Genomic DNA, 21,445 nt, shown 5'->3' on the forward strand with positions numbered 1-21,445 from the left:
CGCAACATTTATGCAAATTGCATCCCTCGAATAGGTGAACGCGTACGCGCGCGAGCACGCGTCATTATACGCATTGACCCGCGCTGATTCGCGGTGAAAATCGATTCTGTTTCCTCGTAACGGGGCAACGCCTCGAAAATTCGATCGTATCGACCGTCTCCTTGCGAAAGCTGAACCCCCGACGAAACGAGACTTCAACCTCTTGCATTCCGATGCTAATCGATCTACACCGTTCGACAACGGCCGATTATATCTCTTTGATTCGCTGCAAAAACTGGTCGTCTCTATTTTTGGCCATTTTTCGAAACGCCCATTAAATTCTTAGATATTTACTGTCTCTTGCGAAGTCCACAGAGATGAATGCCTGGGAAGAAATTTGAAAAGGGAAGGGCTGAACCTACAGAAAATATAGACTCTTCGTAAATTAATGTAGTGATCCACAAAAAATTTAGAGAAGGATCCTAGAAAAATCTCAGAAGAAGTTACGTTAACCTTCCACTATTTTTCTTGCGTCAAAATTTCTTATGTCATATAAGAAAATGGCGATGAACCATCAAATTTACGTCCACTTCAAAGTTTAACTTCATAGATGAAAAAGAGTATAATAGTGCAAATTGTTGAACTCAAGCACGGTAACATTGTAATTGCAGTATATGCGGGAACGTTAAAAGTGTCCTATGTCGTTTCGTCACAGAGCACTTTTACCGGCATGCAGTGTGTCGAGCAAGGTCAAACGGTGTACCAAGACCAACGATAGAAGCAATTCCGCCGGTTTCGCAAAACCTTTTCTAACTTTTCCCCGCCTACCCGCTGGTGGTTAGGCCTACTGAGCAGTTAGTAGGTCTGGCATGCGTGCACGTGTCACGCGTGCACCTTAGTCACGTGCAGCCGCGACTTTAACGTGAGACAGCTGAGGAAAAACTGTAACCTGATTGTATCGCGATCGCATTCGAGCCTAATCGAATTGATCAATCTTAGCTAACGGAAGAGGGAAACACAAATGTAAAATTCTATGAATTCCTCTTTAATTTATTTATAATTGTACCATATTTTCTGAAGTACCGAAACTGATACCTCACTCGTGTATTGTTTTAAAAACAGAAATATAGAAGCAACAGCATTGTATGATGACATAGTTTCAAGGAAGGATTGTTATTCTCTTATTAGATAACAGTAGATCAGGATGATTTAGAAGCGTAATCATGAAATGCTTTTCGAAGAGGATGAAGTTAGCAGCTTATTGCGTTAATTCTGCTGGTACTTAACTTGTTCAGTGAGCATCAACGTTTTAATTAGCGTTCTATTAATTCAGTTTTATAACACTAAAATCACGAGCGCTTTCCAATTATGTAAGAAATAGTCGATGCGTTATTAGAACGCGGTAGAGACTGGTTCCATGCTTCGTAAATCCGTGAATAGCGTTGAAATTATCGCGGGGAATTTATTTGCACGATTTCTTTTTTTCTTCCGATGTTCCTCGATTTCTTTCTCATTCAGAAATTTGGGAAAATGTATCACAAACGAGTGTCCGGAGAAATTACCATTTTTAAAGTAGCTGTTAAGTGACTTTGTATCGATTATATTAACGAGATTTCGTTTTCTTTCACAGAGAACCTGGCGCCGTCAGAGTTGAAGAAATTAAGAAATAAGCAGAGAAAACAACGCAGAAAGGCTGAACTGAAACGACAACAGGCTGCTCAAGCACAAGAGAAAAGGGAACAGCACAATAAGTCTCGACAACAAACTGATCCTGATTTAGAGCAACCCACATTAGATGAACTTATAGCGGAGAAACTGGAAAGGGTCTGTATTAAAAATTCTCTCTGTATTAAATTTCATTCTCTCATTTTTTGAATGGTCTACCATTCGTTGAAATCGATTAATCGTTTCCAGGTCGAGAATCCATTGGAGCAGGCAATCAAATTCTTAAAACCTCTGCAAGAACTGGCATCGGACAGAATAGAGACGCATCTCATGGCGTTTGAAATTTATCATCGTAAATGTGCGTAGGAATTATTGCTTCACATTTTATCTTCGCGAAACAACGTCAAAGTGGTGTTACCAACAATATGATTACATATAGATTTTTTAAATTTGTGTAACTGTGGAAATGGTGAAACTTGTTCGTTTCCTGTTTAACGAGAAACCATTTGTTGCAGGTAAAGCGCTGCTGATGCTCAGGTCGATCAAACGTGCCCACAAGCTAGACCCAAATCATCCCGATCTTCACACGTGTATAGTAAATTTTATATTATACATTAGCCACTTAGGGTTGGAGAAGGTAGTGTACGAGGTGGTGAAACGGCAAACGGCTGGTATCTACTCAACTTCGAACACGATGGTCTCGACGCTCGTCCAGTTCAATGCGGAATTTTTGAAAAGGAATCGAAACTCGCTACCGCATCTGCTGCAAGCTGCAAAGGTCATTGATTTCCTGGACTTGCCGTCTGTCCACGAGGAGACAGCCCTCTCTCTGGTGACGAACATCGATAACCTTGAAGGAGTTACGCTAGAGAATTGTACAAAGGTGCTGGAATCGATGCGCAACGGTGACTTCGGCGATTGCGATACGGCGATAGCCGATTTCATGGCGAAATGCCATAAACGTTTCCCGTACGCGACGGCCTTTCGACCCCCGGAAACGAAGCCGACAACCAATCACCAGGAGACAGAGAATTCCATCAAAAACTGATCCAGGCACGCGCTGTCCAGCGTCACTGAACTGCTACGTAGTTAGACGAGGTAATGGCGTGGAGGGGCGTGGAGCATTTAACGGGGATCCACGTTGAAATTCGTCGAATGGAAACGTACGATGTAACACACACGGGGGAGACACGAGTGAAGGAAAGCGAAATTGGCGGATTTAATTAACGATTATCACACATGTATTATATATGTACACGAACCGTTCCTGGAAGGTTTCACGTAGTGCGAGAGGGAAACACAGTGCTGGAACAGTGCTGGATAAACAATCTTTAATAAATTATACATACGAAGGGGCGCGGGAACAGTGCCTCCGATTAACATGGTCCCGAATTTTAGGTGAACGAAGAAAAGAATGGCTTAGCTAATATTAATTAACAATTGGAACCGATAGAATTAACTCTGCTGGCCGCGGAGCGACAACGCTGAAACGGAATGATCAACGACGAAGTGTGAAATGTTTTTAGTGCTACAAGGTTCAAGGGAGGGCGGTTGAGAGGAGCGGGACGGGAAAAGTACAGTGTGTAAATTATATATGACGTGCGAAACTAACACATTGGTACAAAATACAAGACTTGTATACATTCATATGCGCGCTCTATGGATATTTCTACTTGATGTTAAAGTGTACTATTTTCAGCGATGTCCGCATTAAACACTCTACTGTGTAGAGTTTGGAAAACTAAGACGATCATCGAGCAACCGATATATAATTGTACCGCGCATGTTCGTCGCTACATTCGAATAGACTTTGTTCCGAGTCATGTACTATCTCTTCTAGTTCACTCCATTCGCGAACCGTTTATTAGGGGTGTGTAGATCGTCCCGAGTCCCGAAAAACCGATCTTCGGGACTGGATAGAAAACTTACGGCGAGACTGGATAAAACCCTATGATACCCTAATGTACTCTTCGATGCACTCTGGTTCTTTTGCATCGAATGCACGATTAGAATTCTCATTCGTTTCTACGTATCTCGGTTAATTTCTAAATTCGAAAATTTCTTGTTTCTATGTTCCTAACTTATCAAATTTCTATATTTGTAAATTTGAAATTTGAAATTTTCTTCGCGTGAAGTCCATGTAAAGAAGAAATTCTAACTCCGTTTTTAAGAAATATATAATTAACCAATTGTATGTGTCTCATTGATATACAGAATACAAATTCATGATAACATGGTTAGAATGCTACTTAGATATCTACCCATCACTCCTCTAAACAAGGATCTCGAAATTCGCTCGATCTCGCTCGAAGTTTTCCCTCCCGTCCCGGTCTTGAAAACACGGGATCCTGCACACCTCTACCGTTTACACGAAGTGAACATACGATCATAACATTTTTCCTTCTAGAAACACTAATTTTATTTCCGCGTTCGAATCCAGGGTAATGATCTGCGTTTGGATTGGAGCCCTGATAATTCCATCGAGAATAGTCAATAACGAAGTAGTGTCCATTTGCGAAAGTCCTTGTGAAAGTTACTGATAAGAACAATAAAGTGCGTATTGTATACGCAAATTACCAAAGTATATGATAAATTGAAAACAATGAGTGTCGATAGCAAAAAGAACAAATATCATACATCTGTATGTGAACGGATCACAAAAATTTTAATAAAAAGTATCGTTACAATTTACCGGTAAAACTTGAACCATGTTATATGCTTACCTCGTTTATTTTTCGGAAATAATGATAGAAGTTGTAAACTTTTTTGAAACCGTAAAAGAATGCATTATCATACAGACACTACAAATTAGTGATAATGTTTGTATATATTTCAACTATTACTTTAAACAATACATGTATGTACACATATTTCGTATCTTATTTAAGTCAATAGAATATAATTTACAATTGATACTATGGCATCGTTGAATAAAATTCATTGGAAGGCCACTTAATTTGTAATCATAAAAATAAGATTTTTGCATTAGTAATGGCAATGTAATATTTAAAGTTTCCATTCACTCGCAAATTAGTACACCAGATACAAATTTACTATGTAATTAAAAGTCAATCGATGGAATAATCTATCAGAATATAACAAATACAGTTATTGTTTCAATAAATACCTTCTGTATATGCATGGAATGTTTCTCAGGGCTATGCAAATAATATCGTAACGTAAGCGGTAACGTAAACGTTCTGCTCATTCACTGTAATATTAGCCATTTGACCATTATACAGCGCAAGAAAAAGAAATGTTATCATCATACCTATTTATCGATATACACACTTTCTCGTGCAAATAGCATTCATTCCTAATACATATTTAACGTACATTATTCACATTGTACCAAGTTTCCGACCATGCATCTACCGAAGTGTGCTGTTAATAACAATAATAAAATGTTATTATTTTATTCAGCTATTTCTGCAGGCTACTTTATCTTTCAAAAGATACGCATATTGGATGCTCCAATCTTTATCGAAGGTTGTTACCTAAGTATACAAATTTCTATTTCTCTCATAAGTATCAAAACTTAAAAAAACGAATAAATAATGCTGAGTAAGGATAATGTTTCTATTTCTAGAAGATTCAGTTCAAACTTGTCTTTTGGTCCTTTATTTAATCTTACAAATAAATAGTAAGCATGGGTATCTGAACTTCTATCCTTTCCCATCTCCTCCGTGCAAAGGAATTCATCATATAGGTTTATAATATATGGTCATCGTTTTAACGCGTTGACTGCCACGTCAATCATTAATATTATTAGAAATTCTTTCACTTGCCTAATTAGAAACACCCATGTTAGGTACTTGAAATTATGAGTAATAGGAATAATAAAATATTATGAAAATATTAGATAAGATTTATTAAAAATAAAAATACTACTTAATGGAGATCTTTAATAGTTTTAGCGTGGCAATCAATGTGTTAAGGAGGTTTATGACATTAAAAAAAATTTGAAAAATAAACAAATTAATGTTCGTTAAATATAAATTGTTATTTTTTATTTCAAGATTACATTTGTAAATGTTACCATCATTTACAAGAAATTATTAGAATACCCTTTACAGTTCTTTTTTATTATAAAAAAGATGTTCACAATGATTCATTTAACAATAGACAAATTTTTGAACAAATTCGCGTATTAACATAAAAATATTATCTATAAGTATTCATATAAGATCAATAACATTAGTTATTCATAGTTAGTAACATCAGTACTATTCTATATGATGAATTCAATCACTATATACAATTAGTTTCTATTTGTAACTTTGCTCTATTGTAGTTGACGCTACAAACGTAATAAAATATTTTAAGCGAAATATGTATAGTATGTACATGAACGTATTAACATCATCACCATATATATCTATATATATACATATATATGTAGTATATGTGTATATCTATATGTATATATATATATATATATAAAACTCTATGTCCAATTCATCTTTGTTGTTATATTAATAACGAATCAACATAAAAAAATGATATCGCGTATCCACAATCGCCCTTCCTTCGGTCGTTTTGAAAAAGCGGTAAATATTGTTACATATTTCTATCATACCATACTTCATCGTATTGTACAGTAAATAGTTCACAATATCATTGCGAACAATATTACCTTAATACTTGATAATGTCTTTGTATTATTGCTAAATTCTTTCGCTTTCTGTACATTATTTTATTTATTTTCCATAAGCATACGTGGTTAATATTAAACATGAAAATAAGGAAATATGTAAAATTTCAACTAAAAAGGAAGTATTCTTCATTTCCATCTGTACCTAATTCTAATACAATTTTATATGTAAATAATAGTAATTATTCTTTTGACTAAATAAGTCAACGTGAAAATGTTATACTACATACTCAATAATACCATGAGCCATATTTTCATGCGTTACCAAACAATTAATATTAGTTACAATCTGACTTTACAAAATGTCACAAAGAAAATTAAATAAATCATGAATACATACATAAGGACATTTTTTACTATAAACATTACCATTATTATTGTTATATTATTCTTGTCATAAAATTATCTTCTCAAAATTTTGAGATATGTTATCAACTGTCTTTGAATTAGAGAGATCTTGAACTTTGTCACTTGTACCTTTTATCTCAGAAAAATCAATTACAATTTTTTGATTCCTTGGAATATATTGTCTAATAAAAAAATTTGTTAATTTAAATTACTTGAAAAGTACAAATATCAAAAGTTACAAAACTTCAATAAAATTAAGTATAAGTAACTAAAACAATTAACATACCTGTATTGAACACCTGCAGCCTGAAACATTCGTTTTGCAGCTATGGTTTTCTTTTTATGAGCTTGTTTATCAGACATATATATAACTAATTTTATTCCAGATTGTATTATTACTTTAGCACATTCATTGCACGGGAAAAGAGCAACATATATGGTACAATTTCGAACGTCACTACAGTTCTTATTTAAAATAGCATTAACTTCTGCATGACATACTGTAAGTTTACAATATTATTATAATATTATAACGTTGAATTAAATTATATTATTCAAATATAAATATTTTATATTTCTTTTACAAATTAAATTTCTATCTATGTTTATAATTAAGTACATATTCTTACCATAATAAGATTTATCTTTTAATTTATCATCATAATCCTTTCCCCAAGGAAATTCATCATCGCTACAGCCAGTAGGCATTCCATTGTATCCAATACCTAAAATTCTTTTTTCACTATTTACAATACAAGCCCCAACTTGAGTCCTTGGATCTTTACTACGTTTTGCAGCCAAAAAGGCAATTGCCATAAAATATTCATCCCAATCTAAGTACCTTTTGTTTTTATTCCTAATATTATTATAGAAATAAAAATAATGCATTACTTACATTAACTAGTAATTATTATTAAAAAAATCTCTTACAATATTATACGTACCCTTCAGAATTAGTTTGTACAGTAGTATCATTTTGTATTATTTTTGTAGAAGCTTCATTTTGTGCCATTTTTTTAATAAAACTATTTTTATTTACAAAACACGTATAAAGTTTATGAATATCAAAGTTATGTAAAATTGCACTAAATTAACACTGTACTAAACAACAAATGTATTGTAATATAACATACATTTTTTATTAAGGAATACTTTTATCTGATTACTGCTATCAAATTGGACTAGATGAAGATTGTTATTTAGAAACAATCAATTGTAAAACAGAACAAAACTTTTTTAAATAATTCACAGTACAGTGAAACGCGGGAAAATGTGTTTTATGGACATGTTGGTTCCCAGGCGGCAAATCCCCATATCCTCAGAACCCAAAATCTCTATCCCTACATTTCTGGATCTTTATATCTCATAAAGTTACGCAACCTGATTACCTGACATTTTTAGAATAAAAGTAACTAGATATTGAAACATTTTCGCGCGTTTAGTGCGCGGTAATCAATCGTATGAGTGTTATTTGTTATTTGAATTATTATTCGTATTTAATGTTTATATCATTCGAACAGAATAAAGCAAGATGAATAGGAAAAAGTTTTCAACGCCTTCCGCTGCAAAAAAGACTAAGTATAGGTAAATATAAGCAGTATATTAATTTTAACCTTATTTCATTTTACAAACTCATGTTTCCTTTTTTAGTATTAGTTAATTCTTTATTATATTTCATTAATTAGCAGGGATGAGGACGATGATGATTTACCTGGTTCATTTGAAGCCGAATTGGCTACTATGGATGAAATGGAAGATGATTTTGGTGATATGTCTCAATTTATTGAAGAGGTATACTTCAATATAATTATTATCAAACAATTTACAGTTGATATTTAAATTCATCAAAATTCTAACATACAATGATTATTGGTTTAAAAAATGAAACTCATTAAGATACAGTTAAATGTATTAAAGAAAAGTTGCAAAATACTTTCCATGAAATAATAAACAATACATTATTTTAGCCAGCTGTACTACAATTAAATGATATGCCAAAAAAAGTGAGTTAAAGCTCATATCAGAAGTGTATTCATCTCAGTGTTCATTTGCTGAAATTTATTTATTTTACTTTATGCAACATATAAATTGAAGTAATTTCATTTGCAGTTCATTAAATAATCATTGATTTATTTTATGATTTTTTAAAGAAGTTGTTTAATGCTTTTGTATCATTTCATTTATTGTACTGTAATCATGGCTTGAATTAACGTTGCCCTATTAGTCTTAAATGTTATTCTGTATGCTACATAGCACTAACAAATGTTTTAACTCCTTACTATAAATTAAATTATTTTCTTTAGGGACCAGAACAAGAGAACACATCTTCAAGGTGGAGTAGACCTCCACCTCCAGATTTAAATCCACAGAAAGATGCTTTGATTTTCCAACAAATAGAAATTGATCATTATAATGGTAAATATTACCATAGTGAAGAGTACAGGGAAGAGAAATTTATTTATTATTTTGTATTTATTTAGGTGCTCCATTACCTGGAATGCCAGGCAGTAAACTAGCACCTGTACCAATAATGAGAATGTATGGGATTACAGAACAAGGAAACTCTGTTTGCTGTCATGTTCATGGATTTTGTCCCTATTTTTATACTACAGCACCACATAATTTTAATGATGCCCATTGTAGCCGGTTCAAGGTACATGAACCTGGAAATTACTAATACCATTTGAATAAACATTGTCTAACTAATCTCTTTTAATATACCTTTTAGGACGCTTTAGATAAAGCTGTATTAAAAGATATGAGGTCTAATCCAGAGAAAGTTCAAATAGCTGTTTTAGCTGTTGAAAGAGTATACAAACAAAACATGTATGGTTATACAGGAAATGAAAAATCATTGTTTTTAAAAATTACAGTGGCACTACCAAGGTTAATAGCACCTTGTAAAAGATTACTTGAAAAAGAAACCATTTTGCCAGACTTTGATCATAACTACCGTACTTTTGAGAGCAATATTGATTTTGATATAAGGTATTCCTAACAAATTTTAATAAAATTGTATCATTTAGTCTCTGCAATTAAATCCTTTTAATACATGGTCATGCTTGTTTCAGATTTATGGTTGACACTTCAGTTGTTGGATGTTCGTGGATCGAATTACCGCCAAAAAGCTGGAAATTGCGTAACCATCATGGGCATAATTTACCCATGATTACAAGGTGTCAAATAGAAGCAGATGTTGCATGGGATGCTTTTATTGCTCATTCACCAGAAGGAGAATGGTCAAAGATTGCACCATTTAGGATACTCAGTTTTGACATTGAATGTGCTGGAAGAAAAGGTGAAATTACTTATTCCCAATAGCTTAAAAAATTTCATAAACTTTTAATAAGGCTTTTCTACATGCAGGTATTTTCCCTGAACCGAATCACGATCCTGTTATACAAATTGCCAACATGGTAATAAAACAAGGAGATCCTGAACCATTTTTAAGAAATATTTTTACTCTTGATACATGTGCACCAATTGTTGGTAGTCAGGTTCTGAGCTTTGATAAAGAACAGATGTTGCTAGAGGTATGAGTTCAAGAGTTTATAATTCATAACAAACAACTTAATAACTATAAATTATATTTTATTTTCCTTAGAAATGGGCTGACTTCGTGAGACAGTTAGATCCTGATATTTTTACAGGATACAACATAAACAATTTTGATTTCCCATATCTAATTAATCGAGCGCAACACCTCAACGTGAAAGATTTCAATTTTCTTGGGCGAATAAAAAACATTAAATCTGTAATTAAAACAAAAGTGATTCAAAGTAAACAGATGGGCCGACGTGAGAATAAATCCGTCAACTTCGAAGGAAGAGTTCCATTCGATTTATATTTGGTAAAAATAATGTTAGGATCTTCTACAAACATATGCACATGATAGCAAATTATGATTACATTTTTCTATTAGGTACTAGTTAGAGATTACAAATTAAGATCTTATACTTTGAACGCAGTTTCATATCATTTCTTACAAGAGCAGAAAGAGGATGTGCACCACAGTATTATCACGGAATTGCAAAACGGTAATCCACAAACGCGTCGAAGGCTTGCTGTTTATTGCTTAAAGGATGCGTATTTACCACTCAGGTTATTGGATAAACTAATGTGCATTTTCATTTACATGGAAATGGCAAGAGTCACTGGTGTGTCCATAGCCAGTTTATTAACGCGTGGACAGCAAATAAAAGTCGTGTCGCAATTATTAAGAAAGGTATATAATAGTAAAAAATGTAATACTTGTATAGATGATGATAAATACATAATTTTAGATTAAAGATAGAGACTATCTGATGCCAGGCCATCAAGGCCAAGGCGGTGATGAACAATACGAAGGTGCAACAGTCATAGAACCAAAACGAGGATATTATAACGACCCTATCGCAACTTTGGATTTTAGTTCCCTGTATCCCAGTATTATTATGGCACACAATTTATGCTATACAACGTTGTTAAATAACGAGTCACAGCATAAATATAAAATCGACCCTGACAATGTAACTAGAACTCCAAGTAACTCAATGTTTATCAAAGCTAATGTTAGAAAAGGAATTCTTCCAGAGATTTTGGAAAATCTTTTGACGGCCAGAAAAGTGGCAAAAGCTGAATTGAAAAAAGAGACTGATCCATTAAAACAGAAGGTTTTAGACGGTAGACAGTATGCTTTGAAAGTATCAGCTAATTCTGTGTATGGCTTTACTGGCGCACAAGTGGGGAAATTACCGTGCTTAGAGATATCTGCTGTAAGATTTTAATATTAATTTCTATAGTATTAGTATTTTTGCTTATAATAACATTTTCAGAGCGTTACCGCGTATGGACGGACGATGATAGAACGAACAAAACAAGAAGTAGAAGATCAATTTTGTGTTCTGAAAGGGTACAAAAACGATGCTGTAGTTATATACGGTGATACTGATTCTGTCATGGTTAAATTTGGGGTGAAGACAATAGAAGAAGCTATGGAACTTGGAAAAGAGGCAGCGGAGTATGTGACCTCAAAATTCCTTAAACCGATAAAATTAGAATTTGAAAAGGTATACTTTCCATATTTATTAATTAACAAAAAGCGATATGCTGGTCTCTATTTTACTCGTCCGGACAAATACGATAAGATGGATTGCAAAGGTCTTGAAACTGTCCGAAGAGATAATTGCCCATTAGTAGCAAACATGATGAATACTTGCTTACAAAAATTACTTATCGACAGGTAATTAATTGTCGTATGTCTAATACTATTCACTTTAACCAAACAAAATTATTTATTTTTCAACAGAAATCCTAATGATGCTTTAAATTACGCAAAACAAATTATTAGTGATTTGCTCTGTAATCGTATTGACATATCACAGTTAGTAGTTACAAAAGAGTTAACGAAAACAGACTACACGGCTAAACAAGCACACGTAGAATTAGCAGCAAAAATGAAAAAACGAGATGCAGGAACAGCACCGAAATTAGGTGATCGAGTTCCATATGTTTTCATAAAAGCGGCGAAAGGAACGCCAGCTTATCAGAAAGCGGAAGACCCAATTTATGTATTAGAGAATAATGTTCCTATAGATACCAATTATTATTTAGAAAATCAATTATCTAAACCTCTGGTGCGTATTTTTGAACCAATTCTTGGTGAAAAAGCTGAATCGCTTCTTTTGAAAGGAGATCACACTCGTACAAAATCCGTTGCTACATCAAGAGTTGGCGCTCTTTCTGCTTTCACGCGTAAAAAAGAAGTGTGCTTAGGTTGTAAAGCTGTGTTAGTCCCAGAAAGAGAAAAAATGGCTTTATGTGCTTACTGTGAACCGAAAGAGGCAGAATTTTATCAGACTGAATTATATCTTGGAAGAAAATTGGAGGAAAAATTTTGTAGATTATGGACAGAGTGTCAGAGATGCCAAGGAAGTCTTCATCAAGAAGTAATATGTACAAGGTATGTTTCTGTGAAAATATATGAAGCCGGAATAATTTTTAATTTATTCCTTTTGTTTCTCTTTTTCAGTCGTGATTGCCCAATATTTTATATGAGAAAAAAGGTTCAGATGGAATTAGATACCCAAATGAAGCGAATTGAGAGATTTGGAATTCCACAGTGGTAAAGTGACTACGGGAAAATATACAGGTAAAATTATGTTTATAATTAATATAAACAACCACTTGAACAAATTAATATAATTCATTAAAATGCAAGGAATATTTGCGGAATATTTATTATGAAATAGTATTTATACCAATTTTAAATACATAAATTAATTATCAAATTTCAATACACTACTAAAAAATGTATTTGAACAATCTATTTAAATATTATTCAATATTATTTGGTATTAAAATTAACTAATTTTCTAATAAATAAGAGCTAACAACATGTATATTTCTTTTTCTTTTTTTATATTGATTTTAAATGAATACTATTTAAAATATTAATTTCATTCCTGTAAGGCAGTAGAAATTTTTCCAATTTTTTATAACAAATTTATAAACACTATTCAAGTTATTGTGCTGTAATTATAAGTCAGATTTTCTTTCATTTTATATTATTTTTTATATATATATATAAAAAAGAACATTTTATATATAAGTGTCTTACATTATATGAATGAAACTAAATCAGTTACACATATTTACATAATTATTCACATAGTATGCCAAACTATTGACATCTTAAATGATTTTCAATTTTATTGTAATGTCTATGAATGATTGCCCTGTCTAATGGTGTAATAAAAGTAATATATTTTTTTATAATGTACAGTATACTTTTCATTGCTAATTATGATTATAATAATGAATTTGTAATTTATAATTTGATATAAAATTGATTGAAAATCGATGGAATATGAATTGCTTTGCGCACAAATAAAATTCGCTTGTCAGAAAATTCGTAATTATGCAGTTAAATAATAAAAAAAAACTAGATTACAATGATATTAAAACATCCAATAAAAAAATTTTTAGTGAAACAATTATCTATATCCATTTTATTTGAAGTTCGTAAAAAGATAAAATTTTTAATTTAATTTTATTTCTTGCTTCACATTATGTAAAGTATGATAAATTATAGTATAGATTTCTTATGGAATTCATAATGGTATTTAAAATATAATTATAATAAATAAACAGAATGTTGTGCCCAACTTTGCATGGGTCATTCAAAGTGACAGTCATGTGACTAGTCTTCTTAGTAAGGCTTAGGTAAAAAAAGTTTTTCAATAATGTTAATCATTTTCTACTTTGCAACGCATTTGACAACCAGTCCATTGCTTGATCAAGTCCTTCACCTTTTGTTGCAGATGTTTTGAAAATTTGGAACGTCCTGTTTTTAAGAGCATCTAACCCAAGTGCCTGATGTACCTCGGCGACACTTAAACACCCTGCCATATCTTGTTTATTTGCCAAAACTACTAAAATGGCACCTTGTAATTCTTCTTCCTAAGAACATATTATATTTTCATGTACATGATATCAATAACTTCAATAAGTATTACTTTCAAATTTATGAAATCATGGAACATGCTATGTATTTTAAAAATATGGTAAACTGTGATGTTAATAATTGTTTAACTTTAAAATTACAAAATTTTTTATTTTATATTAATTATAGGAAGTACTCACTCTTAGCATATAAATTAATTCATCTTTTGATATGCCTATCCTATCCTTGTCTGCTGAATCAACAACATAAATTATTGCATCTGTGTTTGAATAATAACACCTCCAATATGGTCTATAAATTTAGAGCACACCAATAATTTGTAAATGTATTATATTATTTTTAACAATTAAGTTAACCCTCTATGTTCTCATGCAAATTTTTCTGCTTCTACAGTTCTGTACAGTTAACAAGCTACACTATAATAGTATAAATATTTCTAATGGTACTTTAAATTTGAGTTATAGAGGGTTACATATATTTGTATTTAGAACATACAACATACCGTATACTAGTTTGACCTCCAAGATCCCATACTTGAAATTTTAAATTTTTATATGTAACCTGTTCTACATTAAATCCTATTGTAGGTATTGTTGTAACCACTTCACCCACCTGCAACCTAATGAATATAATATCTAAGATTGCTATTGTGTAAGATTTAATTTTTGGCTATGAATAGACTAGAGATTTTGTATATCCTGATATAACATGTTACTTTTTTTTGCACAGAGTATATGTATACTGTGCAGATTTCAATGTATTATAGGTACATGATCACTATGTCTAGTTATAAACGCTGTATGAAAATGATAATGCTTAAATATAAAATATATTATTTAAACTAACATAAATAAGAAATAAATTATGATATAATGTTAAATATATATATTTATATGCAGTAGGAAGCACATAAATGTGAACATTTTGTTTTCATAAGAGAAATGATGCAATGCTATTATAACAATGAGCATAAGATATTTTTGGTTCAAAAGCCAATTTATGCTATACTTTCCATCCTGCATAAAATAACATTTTATATTATGCGATGTTTCTATTTATCTATGTCCATGAAATATGTACTATGTATATCTAAATTTATTATTATATTATAGTACAAAATATTCTTCAAATTCTAGTGAATATTCATAAAATGCATGGTGTTCAATTCATCGTGTTACATAAAAGTATGTCTGTAATTTACAGACAGAAGTTAATTTCAATCAAATCACCAAAAGTACTTGTTCCTATTTATATGCTCGCCACTGTATACAGATGTCAAAACATAAACTGTCAAGTGAAACGGCGAAATTGTCATTGTGCAGCCAACCTGTACAAAATCGTAGTCTTTCCGGCACCATCCAAGCCCAGAATTAAAATTCGCATTTCCCGACTGCCAAGCAGGTTTCGAAAATAACTCAATAATCCTCCTGGAAAGACGAAACTTTCAGACTTATGGAGAAATAGTAGAAAATGCAACGAGTTGTCTATCGACTCGATCAGTATTTATATTCACACGATAGATTCAATGATTTCGGAAACGTGTACGTTGTAAAATTATCACACAACTCACCCATACTGATAACGTATTATATCCAATTCATATAGTATGAATTAAGGTTTATTGTCAAATATGATAACCACACTTGTATCCAAGTAACCGGGGCGCACACCCCTGTTCACCGATACAATCCGCTTCAGATCACTTGCTGACTTGTATCGTCATTCGAACTTACGTGAAGTTCGTTCCGTTTCCTTGCGTCTTCGATATACTAACTAGTGCACAAATTACTATATTCAGGAAGACATTTTCTCATGCAATCTACTTTTGCTTCTCATTTCTATATTTCGTTTATATTGCTCCATTCGTTACATATCTGTATACTTTACTGTTAGTTTCAAATGAAAATTCGATACGGACGTGTAACCGCACGAGTTCTACAACACTCGATTTTTATTACATCGCGATTCATTTGATGCGCGAAAGATTTAAAACATTTATCAAATATTTAAACAAATGTATGGTTATCAGTATTTGTAATGTACACATTTTTATCTTTACCAAATTAGATCCTATAAATTGTTTTTTATAGACTTACATATCGGATTCGATAAACTGATAAGATACACTATTTAAAATTGTAATTTCTAAATTTCTAAAGTTCAGCATTTCAAAACTTCCAAATTTTTAAATTTCCGAATTCCCAATTTTCCAACGATTAAATTCTTAAAATCCTAAATTTTCGAATTTTAGAATACCAATTTTTTGAATTCCTAAATTCTTCAAGTTCTAAATTTGAAAGTTAGCTTGCCCTGCAATGTAACCACTTGTAGGTGCTGATGGTAATGTGCATACGTCAATGATAAACTCTATTGATATATCATCGGTAACGGTTCGTATAGATGCTACAAGATGGCATCAACACCGTCTTCCACGTTCATTCCTCGTACAAGAGATGTGTTTTTTGTAGGCTGGACCGAAAGTGGTTCTGCTGGGATGCTGCACAAACGCGGCGCCTGTGTTGCTAGTAATTGACAGCTGCCGAAAAGCGGCGATTCAGTCCGACGCGTGTATAAGATTATATTTCGTGTCTTATAATGAGATCAGAAATATTATTCTCGAAGATTTAAAACGAAACAAGGTGAATTGCTCTTTGTACCCGCCACTGCAACATATCGTTGATTTTCATATAACATATATTTACTCCAACATCGTTGTCTGCGTGGTCCAGTTTAAAAAGTTCGTATGTGTTTACAGTTTCACGGAACATCGTGGTGCACATTTCGTAGCAGTCATGTATATGTTCGTGACGTATTTCGTATTTGTTTATCGCTTTGAAAAATAATGGAAGTAAAAAATGCTACTGTAACGTGAACATTGAACCACCAAAGTGAAGTTTATGTTAAATCTTTTTTTTCAATTGTTCACCGAGTGTGCTGACCATGTACATATGTTTATCTTTACGAACACGTTGAAAATACTTTGGTAAGTTATCCGATTGATTGATCGATTCTGTATTATTGTATCTATAGTAAGAATATTATTATAAGATCGTGATCGAGGAAATCGTTTTGTTATTTATACAAAAATATGTCGAGTAAGTTAAAAAATAATCGAAGTCATATGACAGTGTTTATGTGAACGATTTGTATTATTTGAGGAAAATTGTTCAGTTTACAAAGTTGGTGTATTTCACCTGTACTAATAACCGTGGAAACCGGTTTTCCCGAAAATTAAATTTTTCTCGACCGCACACGAAGTCCCCCTGTAACGGAGACACCGAATGTTTCTGGCATTCGATTGTTTTTATTTCGAAGTATAAGTAACGTTTCTAATTCGATCGAAAATCGTGAGGTATCGCGTAGTTCCTTGAAGAGGAACAATTTGGGACTCTGGAAGCATTTACAGCTAACCGGTTACCCGTGTAGATTGCACACTCGCGAGAACTCTTGTCTGATAGATCGTGATCCTCCTTCTCCGACTTTCGCCCGGTTCAGTGACGTATACGGAGACATTGATACAGAGTCCGTATTGAATGTTGCTATCTACTGGTCAACACGAATCCCATGGATTGTTTGTACTATCAAAACTAAGATAAAGAATGGTATAAATGACAAACATCTTTATTTACGACAGATCATGTTACACGGAATGATCCGCGTTACCAGCTTACGCACACGCTTGGCTAGGTTTCCTTTGCGTAAGGGGAACTATGGGTAGAAGGCAGAGCGAAATACTACTTGCTTGCGATTTTGACTGACGATTTCTACATTCCTCTATTTTCCAAAATTCCCTTTCCAAATCCAAATTTCCTTTTCAAATATGAACGTTCATTTTGTTCGTAATATGTTCACGGTCTGAACGTATTTTTTCCCAGTGGAAGTCAGATTTACTTCCAGTAAATATGCCTCGCGTGTAGAATTATGTCTATCACGTGTAACGTCGAATCACGCGTATTTGTTCAGTGACCATAAATTTGGTACTTAGTGCCACGAAGTTTGAGCGGCATCGTACAAATGTCTGGAGTACAACTTATTAAATCCAGCGCTCGTTTACCCGTACGGAGCGCATCGATGGATCACTGGTTCGTAACGATCTCATAAATCATATTGATCTATGGTCCTTCGGGAAGCGTTTACGTGCATTCTATTAACATCGAGGCGAAACGATGAAAAAGAACGATCGGTAATGTACGGAGTGATACGTGTGGATGGAATGCATCCGATGGACCGTGTCGTTGGATCGATGGGACAGAGTGGAAAACGGATAAAACAATAATGACAAATGGGGACACGAGCGTATAGCTAGCTTCTGAGAAACATCATCGGGGATATCCTGCCGGGGACGCGGTTCGCGTTTTGTAGGATTACTAAAACCACGATCGAACAACGAAATCGAGCGATCGAAAAATTTGCTGTAAGATCATGGCATGTGTCGTTGTGATACCACCGTGAGAGAGAGAGGCAGAGAAGGGGTGGGGGACACAATGTAAAGCCGCGTTTCTCCTGCGAAGAGGATTGCGGCCAGGGTTGCCACCTCTCCGATTTTTGCCTGGTCTGGATTTTCAAATAAACATCCTGGCTCTAGTGTTACCAGATAAATATCGAGATTCACAGAAAAAAATGAGAAAATGGAAATCGGTACTTCCTCAACAGTGCACTTTATTTTTTAGAGGACACTGCACAAATACTGTTCTTTTTTATATACGAAATAAATGATTAATTTAAGAGATTGATATTTGTAATGTTTCCGTCCTTTGCAGACGATTCTGTCTCTAGAATAAACCTGTCTTTGTTACTTGTTATCTCATCTGCGGATTTGAATTCAAATCTCCAGGTTGGAATGTACGATGCTTCGGGTTTTATATTGCGATAAGGTGGCTACCCTGATCGCGGCAAGGGTTCGAATAAAAGGCTCGGTGGTGGGGGTGGAAAGATGTCGGAGGAGAGGGTAAAGAGTAGGATAGCAGGGAAAAAGAGTGAAGACGAGGGAGAAAGAAGGAAGGACGAGTGAGATGGGTATACGCGATATAGGTTTTGGTTTGGGCAGCCGTTGGAATGCGGCGGCTGCGGGGCGAACTGTGGACGACCGTACGCCATGCCACGCCGTATGTACGTACACTCAATGCTGTACGACCTGGCCAGTGTACAGGATCCAGCACCGCGTCCAGCACATTCCGTGCCCCAGGCAGGATCGTACTTTTGTTTACGCCCACGTGCGCCTTCCTGGAACACGAATTTTCTCTTGATCCGTGTGAATTACGTGAACGATTCAACTCTATCCTAACTGGAGCACTGCCTCCAACTACAGGAAATTATTCTGCCAAATATTTCTTTACTTAACTTACTACTCTGTAGTATATTTTTATGTATACACGTATGGACATCAATCACGTTTATAAACTGCAAAATAATTTTTTTTATCGGATCAGCCTTAACTAGCTTCGGTGCCTGCCTGTAGAACTCAGTAAGGGGACGACTCACATTAGGGTGCTTTAAATTAGATCGTTCTTTGGCAAGAAATTTTTATTGTATGTTCATTGCACGTGTGCAATAAATTGTCAAATTATAATTGTCTTATTAAATTTTCCCTTGTTTTGTACTTATAAATCTGAAGGTCCAAGTATTAATTCAATAAACGAATGCACTTTACTTGATCAATTATTTGATCAAACAGGTTTACAAAATATAAATATTTCTGATAATTGCTATTAAAAGTATTAATGCACATATTTATGTCTTGTATACACTATTTCCTGAGAACAAAACTCATCAAACCAGTATACAAGTGCATAAACTATGAAATATACACATTTATGTTCGGATGTCAGTAATATCTTACAGTTTGAAACACAGGTCTCCGTTAGAAATTCCCAAACTGCTTGCAGCTCAACCAATGGCGGTAGCTTGTAAATTTTGTATAAAGAGGGAATTCTTACGTGCCTGGAAGATGTGTTTGGTGGTTTTTGAAGATGCGTGTATGTGAGATGTTACGGGTCTAGATTAAGATAAGGTTAAACGTGATTTTTGAGTTAGAGCGAGCCCATGTCACCCAACGAGAATCTCGTCGGCAACCTTTAGTTCCTTTGAGGTTGATCCCCGATTGGTATCTGTGGGGCTGCTTGACAGTTATGGAAATTAAAGGAATCTGTTAACGTTGACAAATTGTATTTTTCCTTACGGGACAAGAAGAATGTTGTACACCGTTATTTTCTAGTAATGGCATATCGAACATACATTATCAACCGCGTGAAATTCACTTAGTCGATTATAAAACTTGTCCGCACTTTTTGTTATTAATCGAGTCGTAATGTGACACTGATTCACCATTATTCAAAACACGAGAGAAACTCTTCTAGTCGAAGTTAAATTAAGTTTGAACATTTGGAAATTTGAAAGTCTTGTATGTATAAACACTTATGAATATTAAAATTATTTTAACGGACAGCAAACTAGTAATTTACAAAGAGTTTAAACGTAAGGCACGCAATGAAAGGCCGGGAAAATGATAAGAAATAGCGAGGTGGAAGTAGAGCAGGGTTCGAGTAAGAGAAGAAAACGAGTCATAACAAAAAATCGAAGCACCGCTTATTTTATAAGAGGGTTATAAGCTATTACATAAAACTGAGTTTCATGAACGAACTAGGCCATGGAGAACTAATGCGATCAGACTATTTCGCATAAAAATAAAAAGGATATTTCAATACGCACTTACAACACGAAATGTTGCGTTAGTTTAGCAAAATATTTTTAAGAGAGATAGAAAGTGCGTCCATTATTTCGACTTCCTTTTTTACGTTTTGTGTTCTTAAAGTTTGTCCGTTAAAGCTGAGAGCAATTTGTCCAGTTGACCCACTTACATATTCTGCTAACAGGATCATCATGAGACAAGTTTGGTACCGGGGCTGTTGGACGAAAAGCATGTTACAAAGTTCGGTCCAACAATAACTCTTCTTTCTCGCAACAGTTCCATTCCCTATTACTCGATTTCATTTTCGACGGTGAAGGGACCTTTTTACTTCGGATGAACCAAAAAGAGGAGAATGATTTCTTCAGAAATAAAAACACAGTGGAAGTATCCTGAAGAACGTCGACATTCCGCGAATATCGCGTGGATGAAAATTCTACGAAAGGGCAGCGAACATTGTGCGCGTGCTTTCACTTTGTGAAGAAACACGGGGATGAGAAGGAGGAGACCAGACGGTGTTCCCGATATGCACGTTTAAGGAAGCACTTTGGGAGCCAGCCAGAGTAATTGCATACATGGGGTCCCATCAAAACGACCAACACAAGGCAACTGGTCAGGTTCTCTCGTCTGTAGACACTTCCAAAAAAATCGAACCCACCTGCGTCAATAT

The 21,445-nt window shown here is 33.9% G+C and overlaps 5 protein-coding genes across 10 annotated transcripts in view; 3 read left to right on the top strand and 2 right to left on the bottom strand.

The window, feature by feature from the left end:
* The window catches only part of Naa15-16 (N-alpha-acetyltransferase 15/16), a 46,222-nt gene extending 41,878 nt beyond the window's left edge, over nucleotides 1-4,344 (top strand). For both annotated transcript variants that reach the window (XM_076531622.1, XM_003703244.3), the window contains 3 exons: nucleotides 1,610-1,803; nucleotides 1,894-2,002; nucleotides 2,160-4,344. In XM_076531622.1, the coding sequence (XP_076387737.1) occupies nucleotides 1,610-1,803; nucleotides 1,894-2,002; nucleotides 2,160-2,692 (836 nt within the window). In that variant the 3' untranslated portion in view covers nucleotides 2,693-4,344. The remainder of the gene's footprint in view (nucleotides 1-1,609; nucleotides 1,804-1,893; nucleotides 2,003-2,159) is intronic.
* Nucleotides 4,345-5,237: 893 nt separating this feature from the next.
* Nucleotides 5,238-7,723, bottom strand: LOC100881967 (deoxycytidylate deaminase). 2 transcript variants are annotated; one of them, XM_012285335.2, is made up of 4 exons: nucleotides 7,591-7,723; nucleotides 7,276-7,502; nucleotides 6,933-7,146; nucleotides 5,238-6,828 (listed from the first exon to the last, which is right to left on the bottom strand). In XM_012285335.2, the coding sequence occupies exons 1-4, from the start codon at nucleotides 7,656-7,658 to the stop codon at nucleotides 6,693-6,695; spliced, it is 645 nt and encodes a 214-aa protein (XP_012140725.1). In that variant the 5' UTR covers nucleotides 7,659-7,723; the 3' UTR covers nucleotides 5,238-6,692. The 2 variants fall into 2 exon arrangements, with proteins under 2 accessions (XP_012140725.1, XP_076387744.1); XM_076531629.1 differs by lacking the exon at nucleotides 5,238-6,828 and adding an exon at nucleotides 6,830-6,857.
* On the bottom strand, nucleotides 7,590-16,006 carry Arl1 (ADP ribosylation factor-like 1). Its single transcript, XM_003703334.3, has 5 exons — nucleotides 15,661-16,006; nucleotides 15,418-15,517; nucleotides 14,593-14,709; nucleotides 14,270-14,381; nucleotides 7,590-14,086 (listed from the first exon to the last, which is right to left on the bottom strand). The coding sequence occupies exons 1-5, from the start codon at nucleotides 15,662-15,664 to the stop codon at nucleotides 13,877-13,879; spliced, it is 543 nt and encodes a 180-aa protein (XP_003703382.1). The 5' UTR covers nucleotides 15,665-16,006; the 3' UTR covers nucleotides 7,590-13,876.
* PolD1 (DNA polymerase delta 1, catalytic subunit) lies at nucleotides 8,089-14,252 on the top strand. 4 transcript variants are annotated; one of them, XM_012285336.2, is made up of 15 exons: nucleotides 8,089-8,230; nucleotides 8,332-8,437; nucleotides 8,614-8,649; nucleotides 8,950-9,061; nucleotides 9,127-9,299; nucleotides 9,375-9,634; nucleotides 9,718-9,944; nucleotides 10,013-10,179; nucleotides 10,251-10,496; nucleotides 10,569-10,871; nucleotides 10,930-11,400; nucleotides 11,461-11,867; nucleotides 11,934-12,587; nucleotides 12,657-12,776; nucleotides 13,948-14,252. In XM_012285336.2, exons 1-14 carry the CDS (start codon nucleotides 8,178-8,180, stop codon nucleotides 12,751-12,753), a joined length of 3,312 nt encoding a protein of 1,103 aa, XP_012140726.1. In that variant the 5' UTR covers nucleotides 8,089-8,177; the 3' UTR covers nucleotides 12,754-12,776; nucleotides 13,948-14,252. The 4 variants fall into 4 exon arrangements, with proteins under 4 accessions (XP_012140726.1, XP_076387729.1, XP_012140727.1 ...); XM_012285337.2 differs by having other exon boundaries at nucleotides 8,090-8,230; nucleotides 8,335-8,437; XM_076531614.1 differs by lacking the exon at nucleotides 8,614-8,649.
* A 354-nt stretch (nucleotides 16,007-16,360) lies between the features above and the next one.
* The window catches only part of LOC100880865 (ankyrin repeat and BTB/POZ domain-containing protein 2), a 29,400-nt gene continuing 24,315 nt past the window's right edge, over nucleotides 16,361-21,445 (top strand). Inside the window, exons 1-2 of the mRNA XM_076531613.1 lie at nucleotides 16,361-16,729; nucleotides 16,846-17,073. The gene's annotated coding sequence lies outside the window, so the exon portion shown is untranslated. The remainder of the gene's footprint in view (nucleotides 16,730-16,845; nucleotides 17,074-21,445) is intronic.

The sequence above is a fragment of the Megachile rotundata genome, chromosome 5 (assembly GCF_050947335.1).
Source record: "Megachile rotundata isolate GNS110a chromosome 5, iyMegRotu1, whole genome shotgun sequence".
In the NCBI taxonomy this organism is placed as follows: Eukaryota; Metazoa; Arthropoda; class Insecta; order Hymenoptera; family Megachilidae; genus Megachile; species Megachile rotundata.

Coding starts and splice junctions, on each gene's coding strand:
- PolD1 (XM_012285336.2), top strand. CDS start 8,178: ATGAATAGGAAAAAGTTTTCAACGCCTTCCGCTGCAAAAAAGACTAAG. Junction 9,300..9,374: donor CCCATTGTAGCCGGTTCAAG/GTACATGAACCT, acceptor TATACCTTTTAG/GACGCTTTAGATAAAGCTGT. Junction 12,588..12,656: donor CAAGAAGTAATATGTACAAG/GTATGTTTCTGT, acceptor TCTCTTTTTCAG/TCGTGATTGCCCAATATTTT.
- Arl1 (XM_003703334.3), bottom strand. Junction 14,710..15,417: donor AAGACTACGATTTTGTACAG/GTTGGCTGCACA, acceptor TATATTCATTAG/GTTGCAGGTGGGTGAAGTGG. Junction 14,087..14,269: donor AATTAATTTATATGCTAAGA/GTGAGTACTTCC, acceptor ATATGTTCTTAG/GAAGAAGAATTACAAGGTGC.
- LOC100881967 (XM_012285335.2), bottom strand. CDS start 7,658: ATGGCACAAAATGAAGCTTCTACAAAAATAATACAAAATGATACTACT. Junction 7,147..7,275: donor AAAAGATAAATCTTATTATG/GTAAGAATATGT, acceptor GTAAACTTACAG/TATGTCATGCAGAAGTTAAT. Junction 6,829..6,932: donor GCTGCAGGTGTTCAATACAG/GTATGTTAATTG, acceptor TTTTTTTATTAG/ACAATATATTCCAAGGAATC.